At 50.5% G+C, this 22507-nt stretch overlaps 1 protein-coding gene across 2 annotated transcripts in view; it reads right to left on the reverse strand.

The window, feature by feature from the left end:
• Positions 1 to 22507, reverse strand: part of GABBR1 (gamma-aminobutyric acid type B receptor subunit 1) — a 353506-nt gene that overhangs the window by 136666 nt on the left and 194333 nt on the right. For both annotated transcript variants that reach the window (XM_068250152.1, XM_068250151.1), the window contains one exon: positions 1796 to 1966. In XM_068250152.1, the coding sequence (XP_068106253.1) occupies positions 1796 to 1966 (171 nt within the window). The remainder of the gene's footprint in view (positions 1 to 1795; positions 1967 to 22507) is intronic.

Here is a 22507-nt window from a genome sequence, read left to right on the forward strand (position 1 = left end):
CTAGCGCTTAGTGCTTGCGATTTTGCAAAGCGATATTTAGAGTAATTTACTTAATGAATGCATGTTTCTGCACAATGGCTCAAGCTGAATTGCTGCAAAAATGCTACATGCAGCACATTTTAACTAAAATGGCAACGCTGCTGTGGGGGACACAGTGCTAGCGCTTTGCTGATTGCCAGCGGTCGGTTAGCGCATCACAATCGCCCCCGGTGTGAGCCAGCCCTCCAAGCATGTGACTAATCTAGCCACACTTCAGTCACAGCACCTGATCTGCATGCTGGTTCAGGGGCTAGAGCTAAAACAGGCAGACAGTGCTGGATTTACCATAAGGCACTGTAGACACGTGCCTACAGGCGCCAGATGATGGAAAGACGGCTCACTCCCCTACCCAAGTGCCTCTCTCCTACCTTAAAGGGGAACTTCAGCCTAAACAAACATACTGTCATTAAGTTACATTAGTTATGTTAATTAGAATAGGTAAGTAATATAATTTTTTCCCCACCCTGTTTTAAAAGAACAGGCAACTGTTTGTGATTCATGGGGGCTGCCATCTTTGTCATGGGGGCAGCCATCTTTTTGGTTGAAAGGAGGTGACAGGGAGCAGGAGACACAGTTCCAACTGTCCTGTGTCCTGATAACCCCTCCCAGCTGCACACGCTAGGCTTCAAATGTCAAATTCAAAATGTAAAAAAAAAAAATTTGCACCAAAACAGCAGAACGAGAGCAACAACATCAGAAATCCCATCATGCTTTGCACAGCATCAGGGAAAAAAAGCCCGGGCAGTTTTCTTCTGTGCAGCTTAAAATGAGGCTTGGATAAGAGAAACAAAGTTCTGATGCTGTGAAACTGTTAAAGAAACACTAGGCCTTTTCAGTGCTGCTGAGTCGATTTTTAGTCCGGAGGTTCACTTTAACTATGCAGAGTCTCAAGTGGAGTGTAAATGAGAGGTTACTCACCTGGGTTTCAGCATTCCACTGACCAGGTCTCCTTTTAGTTGGGGGCACTGATAGCAACCTAATACTTTGGAAGCACCTCTAGCCACTTAATACTTTGGATAGCTCTGGCTACCTAATACTAAGGGGCACCTGTAGCTACCTATGACAGACAAGGGAAGTAAGGGAGAAGTGACAGCGGGGCCAGCCAGCACACTTGGGGTGTGGTTTGGCTGGGGTTTGTAGATTTATGGAGGGAAAAGTCTAGGGTGCCAGGAGATCTGTGCCTATAGGCTCTTGTGATGTAATTCCGGGCCTGGAGGCAGATGATCAGCAGGACAGCCAGGCCATGTGCATTGTCTAAAAGGAAAGAAATATGGCAGCCTACATATCCCTCTTTCTTCAGGTGTACATCCTCCTTTCCTCCCCTTTCCATGCATCAGGACACACAGATAGCCAACAGCCATATCAGAAAACAACGGCTCTGGAAAAGTGGCGTAGCCGGTGTCGCCGCAGGCCGTAATGGGAATTACAGCTATAGCGGCTTTCAGTCATGAAATTTGGGCACTGTCAAAAGGCAGAGCCCAAATTACGTTCAAAACAGCAGATTTTGGCCGCCAGCAACAGCTGGAAGACGAGTTACATATTTCCCCAGAGCCCATGCAGCCTGGATGGGGAATAGTAATAAACTCCGCCGGGACTTTTGCAGGAGCAGGGTGAGCCGTATCCCGGCTTTACCCTGCGCCCAAATTTCCTGGCCCATTCATTACATGTATGCACCAACAGCATGTTTGTACAGGAAATAGTTACACGTTTAATGCATACATCACACTTCAAAGTACCCAACCTTCCCGATACTCACAGACGTGAAGACCTCGGTGGTCTGCTGTATGGTGGCGATCTTCGTCCAGCCCCACTTCTTGAACAGCTGGACTCTGGTGGGGTTGTGCAAGGTGGCCGAGGGGTGCGTGCGGAAGAAGGTCGGGAACCTCTGGCGGTTGGAGAGAGCGGGCGAACTGGAGCCGTAGGAAAGCTAAACAGAGCGAGACCGCCAGTCAGCGCAGAAGCAGGCTTACGTCAACATTCACAGAGGACTTCAAAGTCATTTCAAAATGCTATTGTATATTCAGTGCGATTTGCCCAGTTTGATTAACGTGTCTTCCGCTAATATAAATGTTTTGAAAACAAAGAAATAGATTTGAGAATAAATCAGAAAAAAATATGCAACAAACTTTTAAAATGGATTTTAGAACCACTCATTATCTCCTTAGACTGTTAAAGGGAACCAGAGATGAAGCACCCTCATGTATTTTACCATATATATCAGTGGGAACATTAGAGAAAATACCTACCCTGCTCTGTTTCATTCTGCACTGCACAATATGCTTCTAATCAGCCCTGATAAAACCCCCGACTGAGCATTCAGTCTGGCTTTGTTCAGGAATATTTAGAGCTCAGTCTGTGTTCTCTCGTGTCTTTTCAAGTCCAAGCCTGCCCCCTGCTGGCTCTGCTCAGGAATCATGATAGCTGAGTCATTAAAGCCAAGCCAGACTGAATGCTCAGTCGGGGATTTTATCAGGGCTGATAAGAAACAAGCTGTGCAGTGCAGAATGAAACAGAAAGCAGGGTAGGTGTTTTTTCTAATGTTCCCACTGATCTATATGGTAAAATACATGAGGGTGCTTCGTCTCTGGTATACTTTAACTTGAATGGGCAAGGCTCTCTCTCCTAGTGTTTTTTTTATTTTTTTGTATGCCTATGTTTAAAGGGCAACTGTAGTGAGAAGCATATGGAGGCTGCCATATTTATTTCCTTTTAAGCAACACCAGTTGCCTGGCAGTCCTGCTAATCTATTTGGCTGCAGTAGTGTCTAAATACTGCCAGAAACAAGAATGCAACTAATCTTGTCAGATCTGACAAAAATGTCAGAAACACCTGATCTGCTGCATGCTTGTTCAGGGGCTATGGCTAAAAGTATTAGAGGCAGAGAATCAGCAGGACAGCCAGGTAACTGGTATTGCTTAAAATGAAATAAATATGGCAGCCTCCATATCCCTCTCACTTTAGTTGTCCTTTAAGAGAAACTTTAACCCAGGATTGAACATAATCCCAATCAGTAGCTGATACCCCCTTTCCCAGGAGAAATCTTTACCTTTTCTCGAATACATCATCAGGGGGGTCTGTATGGCTGATATTGTGGTGAAATCCCTCCCACAGTGTGATGTCAGGACCATGGTCCTGACAGTTTGCTGTCTGTGAACCTCATTGCATTGTGGGAAATAACAGCTTTTTCCAACTGCCAAGCAAGCAGTATCTCCCTCTGTGCCTAGAACTCTTAGTAATGAACAGATCACCTGGCAGAACCAAAGATGTCACCGCCAGTGATAAATGTCAGAATGTAGATCAGGGAGAGAAAAGATTTTACAGTGGGCAAACACTGACTAAATAATCTATAAATGAATATTGTAAACAATAAGCAATTGTATTCATTATGTTATTTTCACTACAGGTCCTCTTTACTGTATACTGTTGTTCCTCCTCAATGTATAATTTACAAGGCACACAGCTGGGAGGAGTGGCTACACTGGTCCTCGAATGAAATGTTTTATTTACTCTGTAAGTGAAAAAACATTTCCACAGCCGCTGAAGAGGAGAAAAGTACATGGCTTATTTTCTCTAACAAGTACTGCCCATAAAAGGTGTCTGTATTCGTTATGCTAGCGGGAATCATTTCAAAGGTTAAGAAGAGGACAAAGCTGTTCCTCTGGGCCCAGATGGAGGACCACAGAACTTTAAAGAGGAACTCCAGTGAAAATAATGTAATAAAAAAGTGCTTAATTTTTACAATAATGATGTATAAATGATTAAGTCAGTGTTTGCCCATTGTAAAATCTTTCCTCTCCCTGATTTACATTCTGACATTTATCACATGGTGACATTTTTACTGCTGGCAGGTGATATCTGTGGAAGGAGATGCTGTTTGCTTTTTTTGGCAGTTGGAAACAGCTGTTATTTCCCACAATGCAACAAGGCTCCCACCGTTTGATCTTCTGACATCACACTGTGGGAGGGGTTTCACCCCAATATCAGCCATACAGAGACCCCGATGATCCGTTTGTGAAAAGGAGTAGATTTCTCATGTAAAAGCACACGCATCCAATTTTGATTGTCCAATCACTGGCCAATTATACCACCTCCATGTAGTATGAGGGACAACAGATTTTGAACACTATGAACAGATTGTGTAGGTAAAGCCTGGTACACACCTTCAATTATAATTGGCTAATAACTGACCAATGACCACCTCCATGTAGTGTGAGGGTTTACCTATAAATACTGCTCATAGTGTTCAATGGTCTCAATTCACTAAGCTTATCTCCTGTCTTTAATAAAGTTTCTAGAGTAATCACCATGGTGATGAGGCATGTCGTATTCAGGAAACATTTTGCCTCAGGCAAACCTAAAGTTAACTCTTCTGTCTTTAAGTTAACTCTTCAATCCTTAAAATAACTCCAGAATTCTAAAGTTAAAGACAGGCTGTTAATTAACTGCGTGTGAAAATAACTACAGAGGAGGTAACTTAACTACAGAGGAGGTAACGTAAGGAATGAAGAGATAAGATAACTATCTCACTGTGTGGAGGTAAGTTTTCTCTTGCCTTATTATCTCCAGCATGATCTTAGTGAATTGACGCCAATGTCTGTTGGCCTTCATACTACTTGAAAGTAGTAAAACTTGTCAATGATTGGCTAATCGAGATTGCATGTGTTGTGTATTCACCTTAAAAGTACAACTGAAGCAAGAGGGATACTGAGGCTGCCATATTTATTTCCATCTAAGTAATACCAGTTGACAGGCAGTCCTGCTGATTCTCTGCCTGTAATGTTTTTAGTCATAGACCCTGAACAAGCATGCTGTTCAGATGTTTCTGACTGAAGTCTGACTGGATTAGCTGCATGCTTGTTTCAGGTGTGTGATTCAGACACTACTGCAGCCAAAGAGATCAGCAGGACAGCCAGGCAACTGGCATTGTTTAAAGGAAATAAATATGGCAGCCTCCATATCCCTCTCAGGTCAGTTGTTCTTCAAAGTGAACTCAAGGTGAGAGTGATATGCAGGCTGCCATATTTATTTCCTTTTAAACAATACCAGTTGCCTGGCAGCCTTTTGGCTGCAGTAGTGTCTGAATAACACCAGAAACAAGCATGCAGCTAATCTTGTCAGTTCTGACATTATTGTCAGAAACACCTGATCTGCTGCATGCTTGTTTAGGGTCTGTGGCTGAAAGTATTAGAGGCAGAGGGTCAGCAGGACTGCCAGGCAACTGGTATTGCTTAAACGGAAATAAATATGGCAGCCTCCATATACCTTTCACCTCGGGTTCACTTTAAGAGTAATACAAAGAAAAAGAGAAGTAGGGTTGGAGGAATAGTGAAGATTTCAGTGTTGTTAACGAAACTGGCAGCTTGTCCAATTTGCAGATTAACTGGGCTATTTTCTTCTCCAAAACTAGCCAAAATATTTGCACTAACAGCGTGTAAAACACACAGAGCGCACACCACCAGGGAGAGAGCGGTCCCCTCTGCCTCCGTTCCACCGTCTACCCAAGATGAATTATTGATGAACCACGCGCTTCAAAGAATGTAAATAACAACGTATCTGCTTTTATTTTTTGCTTTTTTTTTGAGACAGAGAGAGAGAGAAGGCTCTTTTGTCTATTTTTGGCTGGCTTTGAAACTGCCATGGACTATTTTTACATTGACACCTGGCAACTCACACAGGAAGAGAAGAGAGAATAGAGGGAGATAAATAGAGAGAGAGCAGGCGGAAGGACGGAGGAATCGGGAGTAATAATTGAGAACATAGAGGAAGGCAAGAATGAAGGAGGATGCGAGGGGAAGCAAAGACTGGAGAAGAGGGAAGAGCAGAGAGAAGAGAAGAAGAGAGGAGGGAAAGAGCAGAGAGGAGAGAGGAAAGGAGAGGAGGGAAAGAGCAGAGAGGAGAGAGGAAAGGAGAGGAGGGAAGAGCAGAGAGGAGAGAGGAAAGGAGAGGAGGGAAGAGCAGATAGAAGAGAGGAAAGGAGAGGAGGGAAGAGCAGAGAGGAGAGAGGAAAGAAGAGAAGGGAAAGAGCAGAGAGGAGAGAGGAAAGGAGAGGAGGGAAAGAGCAGAGAGGAGAGAGGAAAGGAGGGAAGAGCTGAGAGGAGAAAGGAAAGGAGAGGAGGGAAAGAGCAGAGAGGAGAGAGGAAAGGAGAGGAGGGAAGAGCAGAGAGAAGAGAGGAAAGGAGAGGAGGGAAAGAGCAGAGAGGAGAGAGGAAAGAAGAGAAGGGAAGAGCAGAGAGGAGAGAGGAAAGGAGAGGAGGGAAGAGCAGAGAGGAGAGAGGAAAGGAGAGGAGGGAAAGAGCAGAGAGGAGAGAGGAAAGAAGAGAAGGGAAGAGCAGAGAGGAGAGAGGAAAGAAGAGAAGGGAAGAGCAGAGAGGAGAGAGGAAAGGAGAGGAGGGAAGAGCAGAGAGGAGAAAGGAAAGGAGAGGAGGGAAGAGCAGAGAGAAGAGAGGAAAGGAGAGAAAGAGCAGAGAGAAGAAAAGTAGAGAGGAGGGAACAGCAGAGAGAAGAGAGGAAGGAAGAGCAGAAAAGAGAGAAGAAAGGAGAGGAGGGAAGAGCAGAGAGAAGAGAAGAGAGAGAAAGAGCAGAGAGAAAAGAGGAAGGAAGAGCAGAAAAGAGAGAAGAAAGGAGAGGAGGGAAGAGCAGAGAGGAGAGAGGAAAGGAGAGGAGGGAAAGAGCAGAGAGGAGAGAAGAGGAGAGGAGGGAACAGCAGACAGAAAAGAGGAAGGAAGAGCAGAAAAGAGAGAAGAAGGGAGAGGAGGGAAGAGCAGAGAGGAGAGAAGAAGAGAGGGAAAGAGAAGATAAGAGGAATAGAGGATGGAAGACAAAAGAAGAGATGGAGAAAAAATAAAATGAGGATGCGTAGAATGGAAGAGGAAATGTGTGAGGATGTAAAAGCCGGGAAGAGGAGAGGAAAGAAGAGAAATGAAGCGGTAGAATGTAAGAGAAGAGAAGAACAGAGGAGGAAGTGATGTGAATGAAATATGCGGGGGGGCAGGAAGTGCTAGGGGTAAATAAGAGAGATAAAAGAACAGGAAAGGAAGGAAACACAGAGGAAGAGTGGAATAATAAAGTAAGATAAAAGAAAAGGAAAAAACAGGAATATAGGCGAAAGAGTGAAGCGGAGGAGGAGTAGAGAGTGCAGGAAAAAGATGGCAGAGAGAGAAGCTAAATAAAGGCAGGTGAATAAAAAAGAACAGTGGGAAAACAAGGAGAAGAGATAGAAAAGGAAATGATGGAATGCAGGGGAGGAAGGCTGCAGAGAGGAAAGGAAATGAGGGAATGCAGGGGAGGATGGCTGCAGAGAGGAGAGGAAATGAAGGAATGCAGGGAGGATGGCTGCAGAGAGGGGAGGAAATGATGGAATGCTGGGGAGGAAGGCTGCAGAGAGGAAAGGAAATGAGGGAATGCAGGGGAGGATGGCTGCAGAGAGGAGAGGAAATGAAGGAATGCAGGGAGGATGGCTGCAGAGAGGGGAGGAAATGATGGAATGCAGGGGAGGATGGCTGCAGAGAGGGGAGGAAATGATGGAATGCGGGGGAGGCTGGCTGCAGAGAGGAGAGGAAATGATGGAATGCAGGGAAGGATGGCTGCAGAGAGGGGAGGAAATGATGGAATGCAGGGGAGGATGGCTGCAGAGAGGGGAGGAAATGATGGAATGCAGGGGAGGATGGCTGCAGAGAGGGGAGGAAATGATGGAATGCAGGGGAGGGCGGCTGCAGAGAGGAGAGGAAATGATGGAATGCAGGGGAGGATGGCTGCAGAGAGGGGAGGAAATGATGGAATGCAGGGGAGGATGGCTGCAGAGAGGGGAGGAAATGATGGAATGCAGGGGAGGATGGCTGCAGAGAGGAGAGGAAATGATGGAATGCAGGGGAGGATGGCTGCAGAGAGGAGAGGAAATGATGGAATGCAGGGGAGGATGGCTGCAGAGAGGGGAGGAAATGATGGAATGCGGGGGAGGCTGGCTGCAGAGAGGAGAGGAAATGATGGAATGCAGGGAAGGATGGCTGCAGAGAGGGGAGGAAATGATGGAATGCAGGGGAGGATGGCTGCAGAGAGGGGAGGAAATGATGGAATGCAGGGGAGGATGGCTGCAGAGAGGGGAGGAAATGATGGAATGCAGGGGAGGGCGGCTGCAGAGAGGAGAGGAAATGATGGAATGCAGGGGAGGATGGCTGCAGAGAGGGGAGGAAATGATGGAATGCAGGGGAGGATGGCTGCAGAGAGGGGAGGAAATGATGGAATGCAGGAGAGGATGGCTGCAGAGAGGAGAGGAAATGATGGAATGCAGGGGAGGATGGCTGCAGAGAGGAGAGGAAATGATGGAATGCAGGGGAGGAAGGCTGCAGAGAGGAAAGGAAATGAGGGAATGCAGGGGAGGATGGCTGCAGAGAGGAGAGGAAATCATGGAATGCAGGGGAGGATGGCTGCAGAGAGGGGAGGAAATGATGGAATGCAGGGGAGGGCGGCTGCAGAGAGGAGAGGAAATGATGGAATGCAGGGGAGGATGGCTACAGAGAGGGGAGGAAATGATGGAATGCAGGGGAGGATGGCTGCAGAGAGGAGAGGAAATGATGGAATGCAGGGGAGGATGGCTGCAGAGAGGAGAGGAAATGAAGGAATGCAGGGGAGGATGGCTGCAGAGAGGGGAGGAAATGATGGAATGCAGGGGAGGATGGCTGCAGAGAGGGGAGGAAATGATGGAATGCAGGGGAGGATGGCTGCAGAGAGGAGAGGAAATGATGGAATGCAGGGGAGGATGGCTGCAGAGAGTAGAGGAAATGATGGAATGCAGGGGAGGATGGCTGCAGAGAGGGGAGGAAATGATGGAATGCAGGGGAGGATGGCTGCAGAGAGGAGAGGAAATGATGGAATGCAGGGGAGGATGGCTGCAGAGAGTAGAGGAAATGATGGAATGCAGGGGAGGACGGCTGCATAGAGGGGAGGAAATGAGGGAATGCAGGGGAGGATGGCTGCAGAGAGGAGAGGAAGTGAAGGAATGCAGGGGAGGATGGCTGCAGAGAGGAGAGGAAATGATGGAATGCAGGGGAGGATGGCTGCAGAGAGGAGAGGAAATGATGGAATGCAGGGGAGGATGGCTGCAGAGAGGAGAGGAAATGATGGAATGCAGGGGAGGATGGCTGCAGAGAGGAGAGGAAATGAAGGAATGCAGAGGAGGATGGCTGCAGAGAGGAGAGGAAATGAGGGAATGCAGGAGAGGATGGCTGCAGATAGGAGAGGAAATGATGGAATGTAGGGGAGGATGGCTGCAGAGAGTAGAGGAAATGATGGAATGTAGGGGAGGATGGCTGCAGAGAGGAGAGTAAATGATGGAATGCAGGGAAGGATGGCTGCAGAGAGGAGAGGAAATGATGGAATGCAGGGGAGGATGGCTGCAGAGAGGAGAGTAAATTATGAAATGCAGGGAAGGATGGCTGCAGAGAGGAGAGGAAATGAAGGAATGCAGGGGAGGGTGGCTGCAGAGAAGAGAGGAAATGATGGAATGCAGGGGAGGATGGCTGCAGAGAGGAGAGGAAATGAAGGAATGCAGGGGAGGATGGCTGCAGAGAGGAGAGGAAATGATGGAATGCAGGGGAGGATGGCTGCAGAGAGGAGAGGAAATGATGGAATGCAGGGGGGGAAGGCTGCAGAGAGGAGAGGAAATGATGGAATGCAGGGGAGGATGGCTGCAGAGAGGAGAGGAAATGATGGAATGCAGGGGAGGATGGCTGCAGAGAGGAGAGGAAATGATGGAATGCAGGGGAAGATGGCTGCAGAGAGGAGAGGAAATGATGGAATGCAGGGGAGGATGGCTGCAGAGAGGAGAGTAAATGATGGAATGCAGGGGAGGATGGCTGCAGAGAGGGGAGGAAATGATGGAATGCAGGGGAGGATGGCTGCAGAGAGGAGAGGAAATGAAGGGATGCAGGGGAGGATGGCTGCAGAGAGGAGAGGAAATGATGGAATGCAGGGGAGGATGGCTGCAGAGAGGAGAGGAAATGCAGGGGGGGGGGGATATGGCTGCAGAGAGGAGAGGAAATGATGGAATGCAGCGGAGGATGGCTGCAGAGAGGGGAGGAAATGATGGAATGCAGGGGAGGATGGCTGCAGAGAGGAGAGGAAATGATGGAATGCAGGGGAGGATGGCTGCAGAGAGGAGAGGAAAATGAAGGAATGCTGGGGAGGATGGCTGCAGAGAGGAGAGGAAATGCAGGGAATGCAGGGGAGGATGGCTGCAGAGAGGAGAGGAAATGATGGAATGCAGCGGAGGATGGCTGCAGAGAGGGGAGGAAATGATGGAATGCAGGGGAGGATGGCTGCAGAGAGGAGAGGAAATGATGGAATGCAGGGGAGGATGGCTGCAGAGAGGGGAGGAAATGATGGAATGCAGGGGAGGATGGCTGCAGAGAGGGGAGGAAATGATGGAATGCAGGGGAGGATGGCTGCAGAGAGGAGAGGAAATGATGGAATGCAGGGGAGGATGGCTGCAGAGAGGGGAGGAAATGATGGAATGCAGGGGAGGATGGCTGCAGAGAGGAGAGGACATGAAGGAATGCAGGGGAGGATGGCTGCAGAGAGGAGAGGAAATGATGGAATGCAGGTGAGGATGGCTGCAGATAGGAGAGGAAATGATGGAATGCAGGGGAGGACAGCTGCAGAGCAGAGAGGAAATGATGGAATGCAGGGGAGGATGGTTGCAGAGAGGAGAGGAAATGATGGAATGCAGGGGAGGATGGCTGCAGAGAGGAGAGGAAATGATGGAATGCAGGGGAGGATGGCTGCAGAGAGGAGAGGAAATGATGGCATGCAGGGGAGGATGGCTGCAGAGAGGGGAGGAAATGATGGAATGCAGGGGAGGATGGCTGCAGAGAGGAGAGGACATGAAGGAATGCAGGGGAGGATGGCTGCAGAGAGGAGAGGAAATGATGGAATGCAGGTGAGGATGGCTGCAGATAGGAGAGGAAATGATGGAATGCAGGGGAGGATGGCTGCAGAGCAGAGAGGAAATGGTGGAATGCAGGGGAGGATGGCTGCAGAGAGGAGAGGAAATGATGGAATGCAGGGGAGGATGGCTGCAGAGAGGAGAGGAAATGATGGAATGCAGGGGAGGATGGCTGCAGAGAGGAGAGGAAATGATGGAATGCAGGGGAGGATGGCTGCAGAAAGGGGAGGAAATGATGGAATGCAGGGGAGGATGGCTGCAGAGAGGGGAGGAAATGATGGAATGCAGGGGAAGATGGCTACAGAGAGGAGAGGAAAATGATGGAATGCGGGGGAGGATGGCTGCAGACAAGTGAGGAAATGATGGAATGCAGGGGAGGATGGCTGCAGAGAGGAGAGGAAATGATGGAATGCAGGGGAGGATGGCTGCAGAGCAGAGAGGAAATGAGGGAATGCAGGGGACGATGGCTGCAGAGCAGAGAGGAAATGATGGAATGCAGGGGAGGATGGCTGCAGAGAGGGGAGGAAATGATGGAATGCAGGGGAGGATGGCTGCAGAGAGGAGAGGAAATGAAGGAATGCAGGGGGGGATGGCTGCAGAAAGGAAAGGAAATGAGGGAATTCAGGGGAGGATGGCTACAGAGAGGAGAGGAAAATGATGGAATGCGGGGGAGGATGGCTGCAGACAAGTGAGGAAATAAAGGAATGCAGGGGAGGATGGCTGCAGAGAGGAGAGGAAATGAAGGAATGCAGGGGAGGATGGCTGCAGAAAGGAAAGGAAATGGGGGAATTCAGGGGAGGATGGCTGCAGAGAGGAGAGGAAAATGATGGAATGCGGGGGAGGATGGCTGCAGACAAGTGAGGAAATTAAGGAATGCAGGGGAGGATGGCTGCAGAGAGGAGAAGAAATGATGGAATGCAGGGGAGGATGGCTGCAGAGAGGAGAGGAAATGATGGAATGCAGGGGAGGATGGCTGCAGAGAGGAGAGGAAATTATGGAATGCAGGGGAGGATGGCTACAGAGAGGAGAGGAAAATGATGGAATGCAGGGGAGGATGGATGCAGACAAGTGAGGAAATGATGGAATGCAGGGGAGGATGGCTGCAGAGAGGAGAGGAAATTATGGGATGCAGGGGAGGATGGATGCAGACAAGTGAGGAAATGATGGAATGCAGGGGACGATGGCTGCAGAGCAGAGAGGAAATGAGGGAATGCAGGGGACGATGGCTGCAGAGCAGAGAGGAAATGATGGAATGCAGGGGAGGATGGCTGCAGAGAGGAGAGGAATTGATGGAATGCAGGGGAGGATGGCTGCAGAGAGGAGAGGAAATGATGGAATGCAGGGGAGGATGGCTGCAGAGAGGAGAGGAAATGATGGAATGCAGGAGAGGATGGCTGCAGAGAGGAGAGTAAATGATGGAATGCAGGGGAGGATGGCTGCAGAGAGGAGAGGAAATTATGGGATGCTGCAGGAGAGGATGGATGCAGAGAGGAGAGGAAATGATGGAATTCAGGGGAGGATGGATGCAGAGAGGGGAGGAAATTATGGTAATGCAGGGGAGGGTGGCTGCAGAGAGGAGAGGAAATGATGGAATGCAGGTGAGGATGGCTGCAGAGCAGAGAGGACATGAGATAATGCAGGGGAGAATAGATGCAGAGAGGAGAGGAAATGCAGGGGGGGAGGAGGATGGCTGCAGAGAGGAGAGGAAATGAAAGGACAGCAGGGGAGAATTGATGCAAAGAGGAGAGGAATTTAAGGAACACAGTGGAGGATGGCTGTAGAGAGGAGAGGAAATGGGGAAATGCAGGGATGGATAGATGGATGTGGAAAGGACAGGACAAGTAATGCAGGGGAGGATGGCTGCAGAGAGGAGAGGAAAATAGGGAATGCAGGGGAGGATGACTGCAGAGAGGAGAGGAAATGAAGGAATGCAGGGAAGGATGGCTGCAGAGAGAAAAGGAAATGAGGGAATGCAGGGAAGAATGGCTGCAGAGAGGAGAGGAAATAAGGGGATGCAGGGAAGGATGGCTGCAGAGAGGAGAGGAAATAAGGGGATGCAGGGAAGGATGGCTGCAGAGAGGGCATGAAATGAAGGGAATGCAGGGAGGATGGCTGCAGAGAGGAGAGGAAAATGAAAGAATGCAGAAGAGGATAGCTGCAGAGCAGAGAGGAAATGAGGGAATACAGGGACAAATGGCTGCAGAGGGGACAGGAAATGAAGGAATGCAGGGGATGATGGCTGCAGACAAGAGAGGAAATGAAGGAATGCAGAGGAGGATGGCTGCAGACAAGAGAGAAAATGAAAGAATGCAGGTGAGGATGGCTGCAGAGGGGACAGGAAATGAAAGAATGCAGGGGAGGGTGGCTGCAGACACGAGAGGAAATGAAGGAATGCAGGGGATGATGGCTGCAGACAAGAGAGGAAATGAAGGAATGCAGAGGAGGATGGCTGCAGACAAGAGAGGAAATGAAGCAATGCAGGGAAAGATGGCTGCAGAGAGAAGAGGAAATGAAAGGAATGCAGGGGAAGGGGGTGACTGAAGAGAGGAGAGGGAATGAAGGAATGCAGAGGAGGATGGCTGCAGAGAGGAGAGGAAATGATGGAATGCAGGGGAGGATGGCTGCAGAGAGCAGAGGAAATTAGGGAATACAGGTGATGATGGCTGCAGAGGGGACATGAAATGAAGTAAATGCAGGGAGGATGGCTGCAGAGAGGAGAGGAAATAAAGGGAATGTAGGGGAACATGACTGTAGAGTGGAGAGAAAATGAAGGAATGCAGGGGAGGATGGCTGCAGAGCAGAAAGGTAATTAGGGAATACAGGGACGGATGGCTGCTGAGGGGACAGGAAATGAAGGAATGCAGGGGAGGATGGCTGCAGACAAGAGAGGAAATGAAGCAATGCAGGTGAGGATGGCTGCAGAGGGGACAGGAAATTAGGGCATGCATGGAAAGGATGGCTGCAGAGAGGAGAGGAAATGGGGGAATGCGGGGAAGGATGGATGCCGAAAGGACAGGATATGAAGTAATGTAGGGCAGGATGGCTGCAAAGTAGAGAGGAAATGGGGGAATGCAGGGGAGGATGGCTGCCGAGGGGACAGGAAATGAAGGAAATGCAGGGGATGATGGCAGCAGAGAGGAGAGGAAATGATGGTATGCAGGGGAGGATGGCTGCAGAGAGGAGAGGAAATGAAGGAATGCAGGGGAGGATGGCTGCAGAGAGGAGAAGAAATAAGGGATTGCGGGGGAGGATAGCTTCACAGAGGAGAGGAAGTGAAGGAAATGCAGGGGAGGATGGCTGCAGAGAGGAGAGGAAATGATGGAATGCAAGGGGGGGATGGCTGCAGATAGGAGAGGAAATGATGAACTGCAGGGGAGGATGGCTGCAGAGAGGAGAGGAAATGAAGGAATGCAGGGGAGGATGGCTGCAGATAGGAGAGGAAATGATGGAATGCAGGGGAGGATGGCTGCAGAGAGTAGAGGAAATTATGGGAATGCAGGGACGAATGGCTGCAGAGAGGAGAGGAAATGATGGAATGCAGGGGAGGATGGCTGCAGAGAGGAGAGTAAATGAAGGGATGCAGGGGAGGATGGCTGCAGAAAGGAGAGGAAATGAAGGAATGCAGGGGAGGATGGCTGCAGAGAGGAGAGGAAATGATGGAATGCAGGGAAGGATGGCTGCAGAAAGGAGAGGAAATGAAGGAATGCAGGTGAGGATGGCTGCAGAGCAGAGAGGACATGAGATAATGCAGGGGAGGATAGATGCAGAGAGGAGAGGAAATGCAGGGGGGGAGGAGGATGGCTGCAGAGAGGAGAGGAAATGAAAGGACAGCAGGGGAGAATTGATGCAAAGAGGAGAGGAATTTAAGGAACACAGTGGAGGATGGCTGTAGAGAGGAGAGGAAATGGGGAAATGCAGGGATGGATAGATGGATGTGGAAAGGACAGGACAAGTAATGCAGGGGAGGATGGCTGCAGAGAGGAGAGGAAAATAGGGAATGCAGGGGAGGATGACTGCAGAGAGGAGAGGAAATGAAGGAATGCAGGGAAGGATGGCTGCAGAGAGAAAAGGAAATGAGGGAATGCAGGGAAGAATGGCTGCAGAGAGGAGAGGAAATAAGGGGATGCAGGGAAGGATGGCTGCAGAGAGGAGAGGAAATAAGGGGATGCAGGGAAGGATGGCTGCAGAGAGGGCATGAAATGAAGGGAATGCAGGGAGGATGGCTGCAGAGAGGAGAGGAAAATGAAAGAATGCAGAAGAGGATAGCTGCAGAGCAGAGAGGAAATGAGGGAATACAGGGACAAATGGCTGCAGAGGGGACAGGAAATGAAGGAATGCAGGGGATGATGGCTGCAGACAAGAGAGGAAATGAAGGAATGCAGAGGAGGATGGCTGCAGACAAGAGAGAAAATGAAAGAATGCAGGTGAGGATGGCTGCAGAGGGGACAGGAAATGAAAGAATGCAGGGGAGGGTGGCTGCAGACACGAGAGGAAATGAAGGAATGCAGGGGATGATGGCTGCAGACAAGAGAGGAAATGAAGGAATGCAGAGGAGGATGGCTGCAGACAAGAGAGGAAATGAAGCAATGCAGGGAAAGATGGCTGCAGAGAGAAGAGGAAATGAAAGGAATGCAGGGGAAGGGGGTGGCTGAAGAGAGGAGAGGGAATGAAGGAATGCAGAGGAGGATGGCTGCAGAGAGGAGAGGAAATGATGGAATGCAGGGGAGGATGGCTGCAGAGAGCAGAGGAAATTAGGGAATACAGGTGATGATGGCTGCAGAGGGGACATGAAATGAAGTAAATGCAGGGAGGATGGCTGCAGAGAGGAGAGGAAATAAAGGGAATGTAGGGGAACATGACTGTAGAGTGGAGAGAAAATGAAGGAATGCAGGGGAGGATGGCTGCAGAGCAGAAAGGTAATTAGGGAATACAGGGACGGATGGCTGCTGAGGGGACAGGAAATGAAGGAATGCAGGGGAGGATGGCTGCAGACAAGAGAGGAAATGAAGCAATGCAGGTGAGGATGGCTGCAGAGGGGACAGGAAATTAGGGCATGCATGGAAAGGATGGCTGCAGAGAGGAGAGGAAATGGGGGAATGCGGGGAAGGATGGATGCCGAAAGGACAGGATATGAAGTAATGTAGGGCAGGATGGCTGCAAAGTAGAGAGGAAATGGGGGAATGCAGGGGAGGATGGCTGCCGAGGGGACAGGAAATGAAGGAAATGCAGGGGATGATGGCAGCAGAGAGGAGAGGAAATGATGGTATGCAGGGGAGGATGGCTGCAGAGAGGAGAGGAAATGAAGGAATGCAGGGGAGGATGGCTGCAGAGAGGAGAAGAAATAAGGGATTGCGGGGGAGGATAGCTTCACAGAGGAGAGGAAGTGAAGGAAATGCAGGGGAGGATGGCTGCAGAGAGGAGAGGAAATGATGGAATGCAAGGGGGGGATGGCTGCAGATAGGAGAGGAAATGATGAACTGCAGGGGAGGATGGCTGCAGAGAGGAGAGGAAATGAAGGAATGCAGGGGAGGATGGCTGCAGATAGGAGAGGAAATGATGGAATGCAGGGGAGGATGGCTGCAGAGAGTAGAGGAAATTATGGGAATGCAGGGACGAATGGCTGCAGAGAGGAGAGGAAATGATGGAATGCAGGGGAGGATGGCTGCAGAGAGGAGAGTAAATGAAGGGATGCAGGGGAGGATGGCTGCAGAAAGGAGAGGAAATGAAGGAATGCAGGGGAGGATGGCTGCAGAGAGGAGAGGAAATGATGGAATGCAGGGAAGGATGGCTGCAGAAAGGAGAGGAAATGAAGGAATGCAGGTGAGGATGGCTGCAGAGCAGAGAGGACATGAGATAATGCAGGGGAGGATAGATGCAGAGAGGAGAGGAAATGCAGGGGGGGAGGAGGATGGCTGCAGAGAGGAGAGGAAATGAAAGGACAGCAGGGGAGAATTGATGCAAAGAGGAGAGGAATTTAAGGAACACAGTGGAGGATGGCTGTAGAGAGGAGAGGAAATGGGGAAATGCAGGGATGGATAGATGGATGTGGAAAGGACAGGACAAGTAATGCAGGGGAGGATGGCTGCAGAGAGGAGAGGAAAATAGGGAATGCAGGGGAGGATGACTGCAGAGAGGAGAGGAAATGAAGGAATGCAGGGAAGGATGGCTGCAGAGAGAAAAGGAAATGAGGGAATGCAGGGAAGAATGGCTGCAGAGAGGAGAGGAAATAAGGGGATGCAGGGAAGGATGGCTGCAGAGAGGAGAGGAAATAAGGGGATGCAGGGAAGGATGGCTGCAGAGAGGGCATGAAATGAAGGGAATGCAGGGAGGATGGCTGCAGAGAGGAGAGGAAAATGAAAGAATGCAGAAGAGGATAGCTGCAGAGCAGAGAGGAAATGAGGGAATACAGGGACAAATGGCTGCAGAGGGGACAGGAAATGAAGGAATGCAGGGGATGATGGCTGCAGACAAGAGAGGAAATGAAGGAATGCAGAGGAGGATGGCTGCAGACAAGAGAGAAAATGAAAGAATGCAGGTGAGGATGGCTGCAGAGGGGACAGGAAATGAAAGAATGCAGGGGAGGGTGGCTGCAGACACGAGAGGAAATGAAGGAATGCAGGGGATGATGGCTGCAGACAAGAGAGGAAATGAAGGAATGCAGAGGAGGATGGCTGCAGACAAGAGAGGAAATGAAGCAATGCAGGGAAAGATGGCTGCAGAGAGAAGAGGAAATGAAAGGAATGCAGGGGAAGGGGGTGACTGAAGAGAGGAGAGGGAATGAAGGAATGCAGAGCAGGATGGCTGCAGAGAGGAGAGGAAATGATGGAATGCAGGGGAGGATGGCTGCAGAGAGCAGAGGAAATTAGGGAATACAGGTGATGATGGCTGCAGAGGGGACATGAAATGAAGTAAATGCAGGGAGGATGGCTGCAGAGAGGAGAGGAAATAAAGGGAATGTAGGGGAACATGACTGTAGAGTGGAGAGAAAATTAAGGAATGCAGGGGAGGATGGCTGCAGAGCAGAAAGGTAATTAGGGAATACAGGGACGGATGGCTGCTGAGGGGACAGGAAATGAAGGAATGCAGGGGAGGATGGCTGCAGACAAGAGAGGAAATGAAGCAATGCAGGTGAGGATGGCTGCAGAGGGGACAGGAAATTAGGGCATGCATGGAAAGGATGGCTGCAGAGAGGAGAGGAAATGGGGGAATGCGGGGAAGGATGGATGCCGAAAGGACAAGATATGAAGTAATGTAGGGCAGGATGGCTGCAAAGTAGAGAGGAAATGGGGGAATGCAGGGGAGGATGGCTGCCGAGGGGACAGGAAATGAAGGAAATGCAGGGGATGATGGCAGCAGAGAGGAGAGGAAATGAAGGAATGCAGGGGAGGATGGCTGCAGAGAGGAGAAGAAATAAGGGATTGCGGGGGAGGATAGCTTCACAGAGGAGAGGAAGTGAAGGAAATGCAGGGGAGGATGGCTGCAGAGAGGAGAGGAAATGATGGAATGCAAGGGGGGGATGGCTGCAGATAGGAGAGGAAATGATGAACTGCAGGGGAGGATGGCTGCAGAGAGGAGAGGAAATGAAGGAATGCAGGGGAGGATGGCTGCAGATAGGAGAGGAAATGATGGAATGCAGGGGAGGATGGCTGCAGAGAGTAGAGGAAATTATGGGAATGCAGGGACGAATGGCTGCAGAGAGGAGAGGAAATGATGGAATGCAGGGGAGGATGGCTGCAGAGAGGAGAGTAAATGAAGGGATGCAGGGGAGGATGGCTGCAGAAAGGAGAGGAAATGAAGGAATGCAGGGGAGGATGGCTGCAGAGAGGAGAGGAAATGATGGAATGCAGGGAAGGATGGCTGCAGAAAGGAGAGGAAATGAAGGAATGCAGGTGAGGATGTCTGCAGAGCAGAGAGGACATGAGATAATGCAGGGGAGGATAGATGCAGAGAGGAGAGGAAATGCAGGGGGGGAGGAGGATGGCTGCAGAGAGGAGAGGAAATGAAAGGACAGCAGGGGAGAATTGATGCAAAGAGGAGAGGAATTTAAGGAACACAGTGGAGGATGGCTGTAGAGAGGAGAGGAAATGGGGAAATGCAGGGATGGATAGATGGATGTGGAAAGGACAGGACAAGTAATGCAGGGGAGGATGGCTGCAGAGAGGAGAGGAAATGAGGGAATGCAGGGGAGGATAGCTGCACAGAGGAGAGGAAGTGGAGGGAATGCAGGGGAGGATGGCTGCAGAGAGGAGAGGAAATGAGGGAATACGGGGAGGATGGTTGCAGAGTGGACAGGAAATGAGGGAATACGGGGAGGATGGTTGCAGAGTGAACAGGAAATGAGGGAATACGGGGAGGATGGTTGCAGAGTGGACAGGAAATGAGGGAATACGGGGAGGATGGTTGCAGAGTGGACAGGAAATGAGGGAATACAGGGGAGGATGGCTGCAGAGAGGACAGGAAATTAGGGAATACAGGGGAAAATGACTGCAGAGAGGAGAGGAAATGAAGGAAATACAGGGGGGGGGGGCTGCAGAGAGGAAAGGAAATGAAGGGAATGCAGGGAAGGATGGCTGCAAAGAGGAGAGGAAATTAAGGGATTGCAGGGAGGGAGGTGGCTGCAGAGTGGAGAGGAAATGAAGGGAATGCAGGGAGGGAGGTGGCTGCAGAGAGGAGAGGAAAATTAAGGAGTGCAGGGGAGGATGGCTGCAGAGAGGAGAGGAAATGAGGGAATACGGGGAGGATGGTTGCAGAGTGGACAGGAAATGAGGGAATACAGGGGAGGATGGCTGCAGAGAGGACAGGAAATTAGGGAATACAGGGGAAAATGGCTGCAGAGAGGAGAGGAAATGAAGGAAATACAGGGGGGGGGGGGGGGCTGCAGAGAGGAAAGGAAATGAAGGGAATGCAGGGAAGGATGGCTGCAAAGAGGAGAGGAAATTAAGGGAATGCAGGGAGGGAGGTGGCTGCAGAGTGGAGAGGAAATGAAGGGAATGCAGGGAGGGAGGTGGCTGCAGAGAGGAGAGGAAAATTAAGGAGTGCAGGGGAGGATGGCTGCAGAGAGGAGAGGAAATGAGGGAATGCAAGTGATGATGGCAGCAGAGAGGCAAGGAAATGAAGGAAATGCAGGGGAGGATGCCTGCAGAGAGAGGAGGAAATGAGGGAATGCAGGGGAGGATGGCTGCAGAGAGAAGAGTAAATAAAGGGATTACAGGGGAGGATTGCTGCAGAACGGAAATAAATGGAATGCAGAGGAGGGTGGCTACAGAGAGAAGAGGAAATGAAGGGAACGCAGGGGAGGAAGGCTGCAGAGAGGAGATAAAATGAAGGAATGCAGGGGAAGATGGCTGCAGAGAGGAGAGGAAATGATGGAATGCAGGGGAGAATGGCTGCAGAGAGGAGAGGAAATGATAGAATGCAGGAGAGGATGGCTGCAGATAGGAGAGGAAATGATGGAATGCAGGAAAGGATGGCTACACAGATGAGAGGAAATTAGGGAATGCAGGTGAGGTTGGCTCCAGAGAGGAGAGGAAATGAGGGAATGTAGGAGAGGATAGCTGCAGAGAGGAGAGGAAATGAGGGAATGCAGGGGAGGTTGGCTGCAGAGGTGAGATAAAATGAAGGAATGCAGGGGAGGATGGCTGCAGAGAGGAGAGGAAATAAAGGAATTCAGGGGAGGGTGGCTGCAGAGAGGAGAGGAAATGAGGGAATGCAGGGAAGCATGGCTGCAGACAGGGGAGAGGAAATGGATGGGAATGCAGGGTGTGTGTGTGGGGTGGTAGCTGCAGAGAGGAGAGGGAGTGAAGGAATACATGGGAGGATGGCTTCAGAGAGGACAGGAAATGCAGGGGGGGGATATGGCTGCAGTGAGGAGAGGAAATGAAGGAATGCAGGGGAGCATGGCTGCACAGAGGAGAGGAAATGAAGGAATGCAGGGGAGGATGGCTGCAGATAGGAGAGGAAATGATGGAATGCAGGGGAGGATGGCTGCAGAGAGGAGAGGAAATGATGGAATGCAGGGGAGGATGGCTGCAGAGAGGAGAGGAAATGAAGAAATGCAGGGGAGGATGGCTGCAGAGAGGAGAGGAAATGAACGGATGCAGGGGAGGATGGCTACAGAGAGGAGAGGAAATGATGGAATGCAGGGGAGGATGGCTGCAGAGAGGAGAGGAAATGAAGGAATGCAGGGGAGGATGGCTGCAGAGAGGAGAGGAAATGAAGGAATGCAGGGGAGGATGGCTGCAGAGAGGAGAAGAAATAAGGGAATGCGGGGGGGGGGGGGATAGCTTCACAGAGGAGAGGAAGTGAAGGGAATGCAGGGGAGGATGGCTGCAGAGAGGAGAGGAAATGATGGAATGCAGGGGAGGATGGCTGCAGAGAGGAGAGGAAATGAAGGAATGCAGGGGAGGATGGCTGCAGAGAGTAGAGGAAATTATGGGAATGCAGGGACGAATGGCTGTAGAGAGGAGAGGAAATGATGGAATGCAGGGGAGGATGGCTGCAGAAAGGAGAGGAAATGAAGGAATGCAGGGGAGGATGGCTGCAGAGAGGAGAGGAAATGATGGAATGCAGGGGAGGATGGCTGCAGAGAGGAGAGGAAATGAAGGGATGCAGGGGAGGATGACAGCAGAGAGGGGAGGAAATGAAGGAATGCAGGGGAGGATGGCTGCAGAGAGGAGAGGAAATGATGGAATGCAGGGGAGGATGGCTGCAGAGAGGAGAGGAAATGAAGGGATGCAGGGGAGGATGACAGCAGAGAGGGGAGGAAATGATGGAATGCAGGGGAGGATGGCTGCAGAGAGGAGAGGAAATGAAGGGATGCAGGGTAGGATGACAGCAGAGAGGGGAGGAAATGAAGGAATGCAGGGGAGGATGGCTGCAGAGAGGAGAGGAAATGATGGAATGCAGGGGAGGATGGCTGCAGAAAGGAGAGGAAATGAAGGAATGCAGGTGAGGATGGCTGCAGAGCAGAGAGGACATGAGATAATGCAGGGGAGGATAGATGCAGAGAGGAGAGGAAATGCAGGGGGGGAGGGGGGGGAGGATGGCTGCAGAGAGGAGAGGAAATGAAAGGACAGCAGGGGAGAATTGATGCAAAGACGAGAGGAAATTAAGGAACACAGTGGAGGATGGCTGCAGAGAGGAGAGGAAATGAGGGAATACGGGGAGGATGGTTGCAGAGTGGACAGGAAATGAGGGAATACGGGGAGGATGGTTGCAGAGTGGACAGGAAATGAGGGAATACGGGGAGGATGGTTGCAGAGTGGACAGGAAATGAGGGAATACAGGGGAGGATGGCTGCAGAGAGGACAGGAAATTAGGGAATACAGGGGAAAATGGCTGCAGAGAGGAGAGGAAATGAAGGAAATACAGGGGGGGGGGGGGGGGGTGGCTGCAGAGAGGAAAGGAAATGAAGGGAATGCAGGGAGGGAGGTGGCTGCAGAGAGGAGAGGAAAATTAAGGAGTGCAGGGGAGGCTGGCTGCAGAGGAGAGGAAATGAGGGAATGCAAGTGATGATGGCAGCAGAGAGAG

The sequence above is a fragment of the Hyperolius riggenbachi genome, chromosome 8 (assembly GCF_040937935.1).
Source record: "Hyperolius riggenbachi isolate aHypRig1 chromosome 8, aHypRig1.pri, whole genome shotgun sequence".
Lineage (NCBI taxonomy): Eukaryota > Metazoa > Chordata > Amphibia > Anura > Hyperoliidae > Hyperolius > Hyperolius riggenbachi.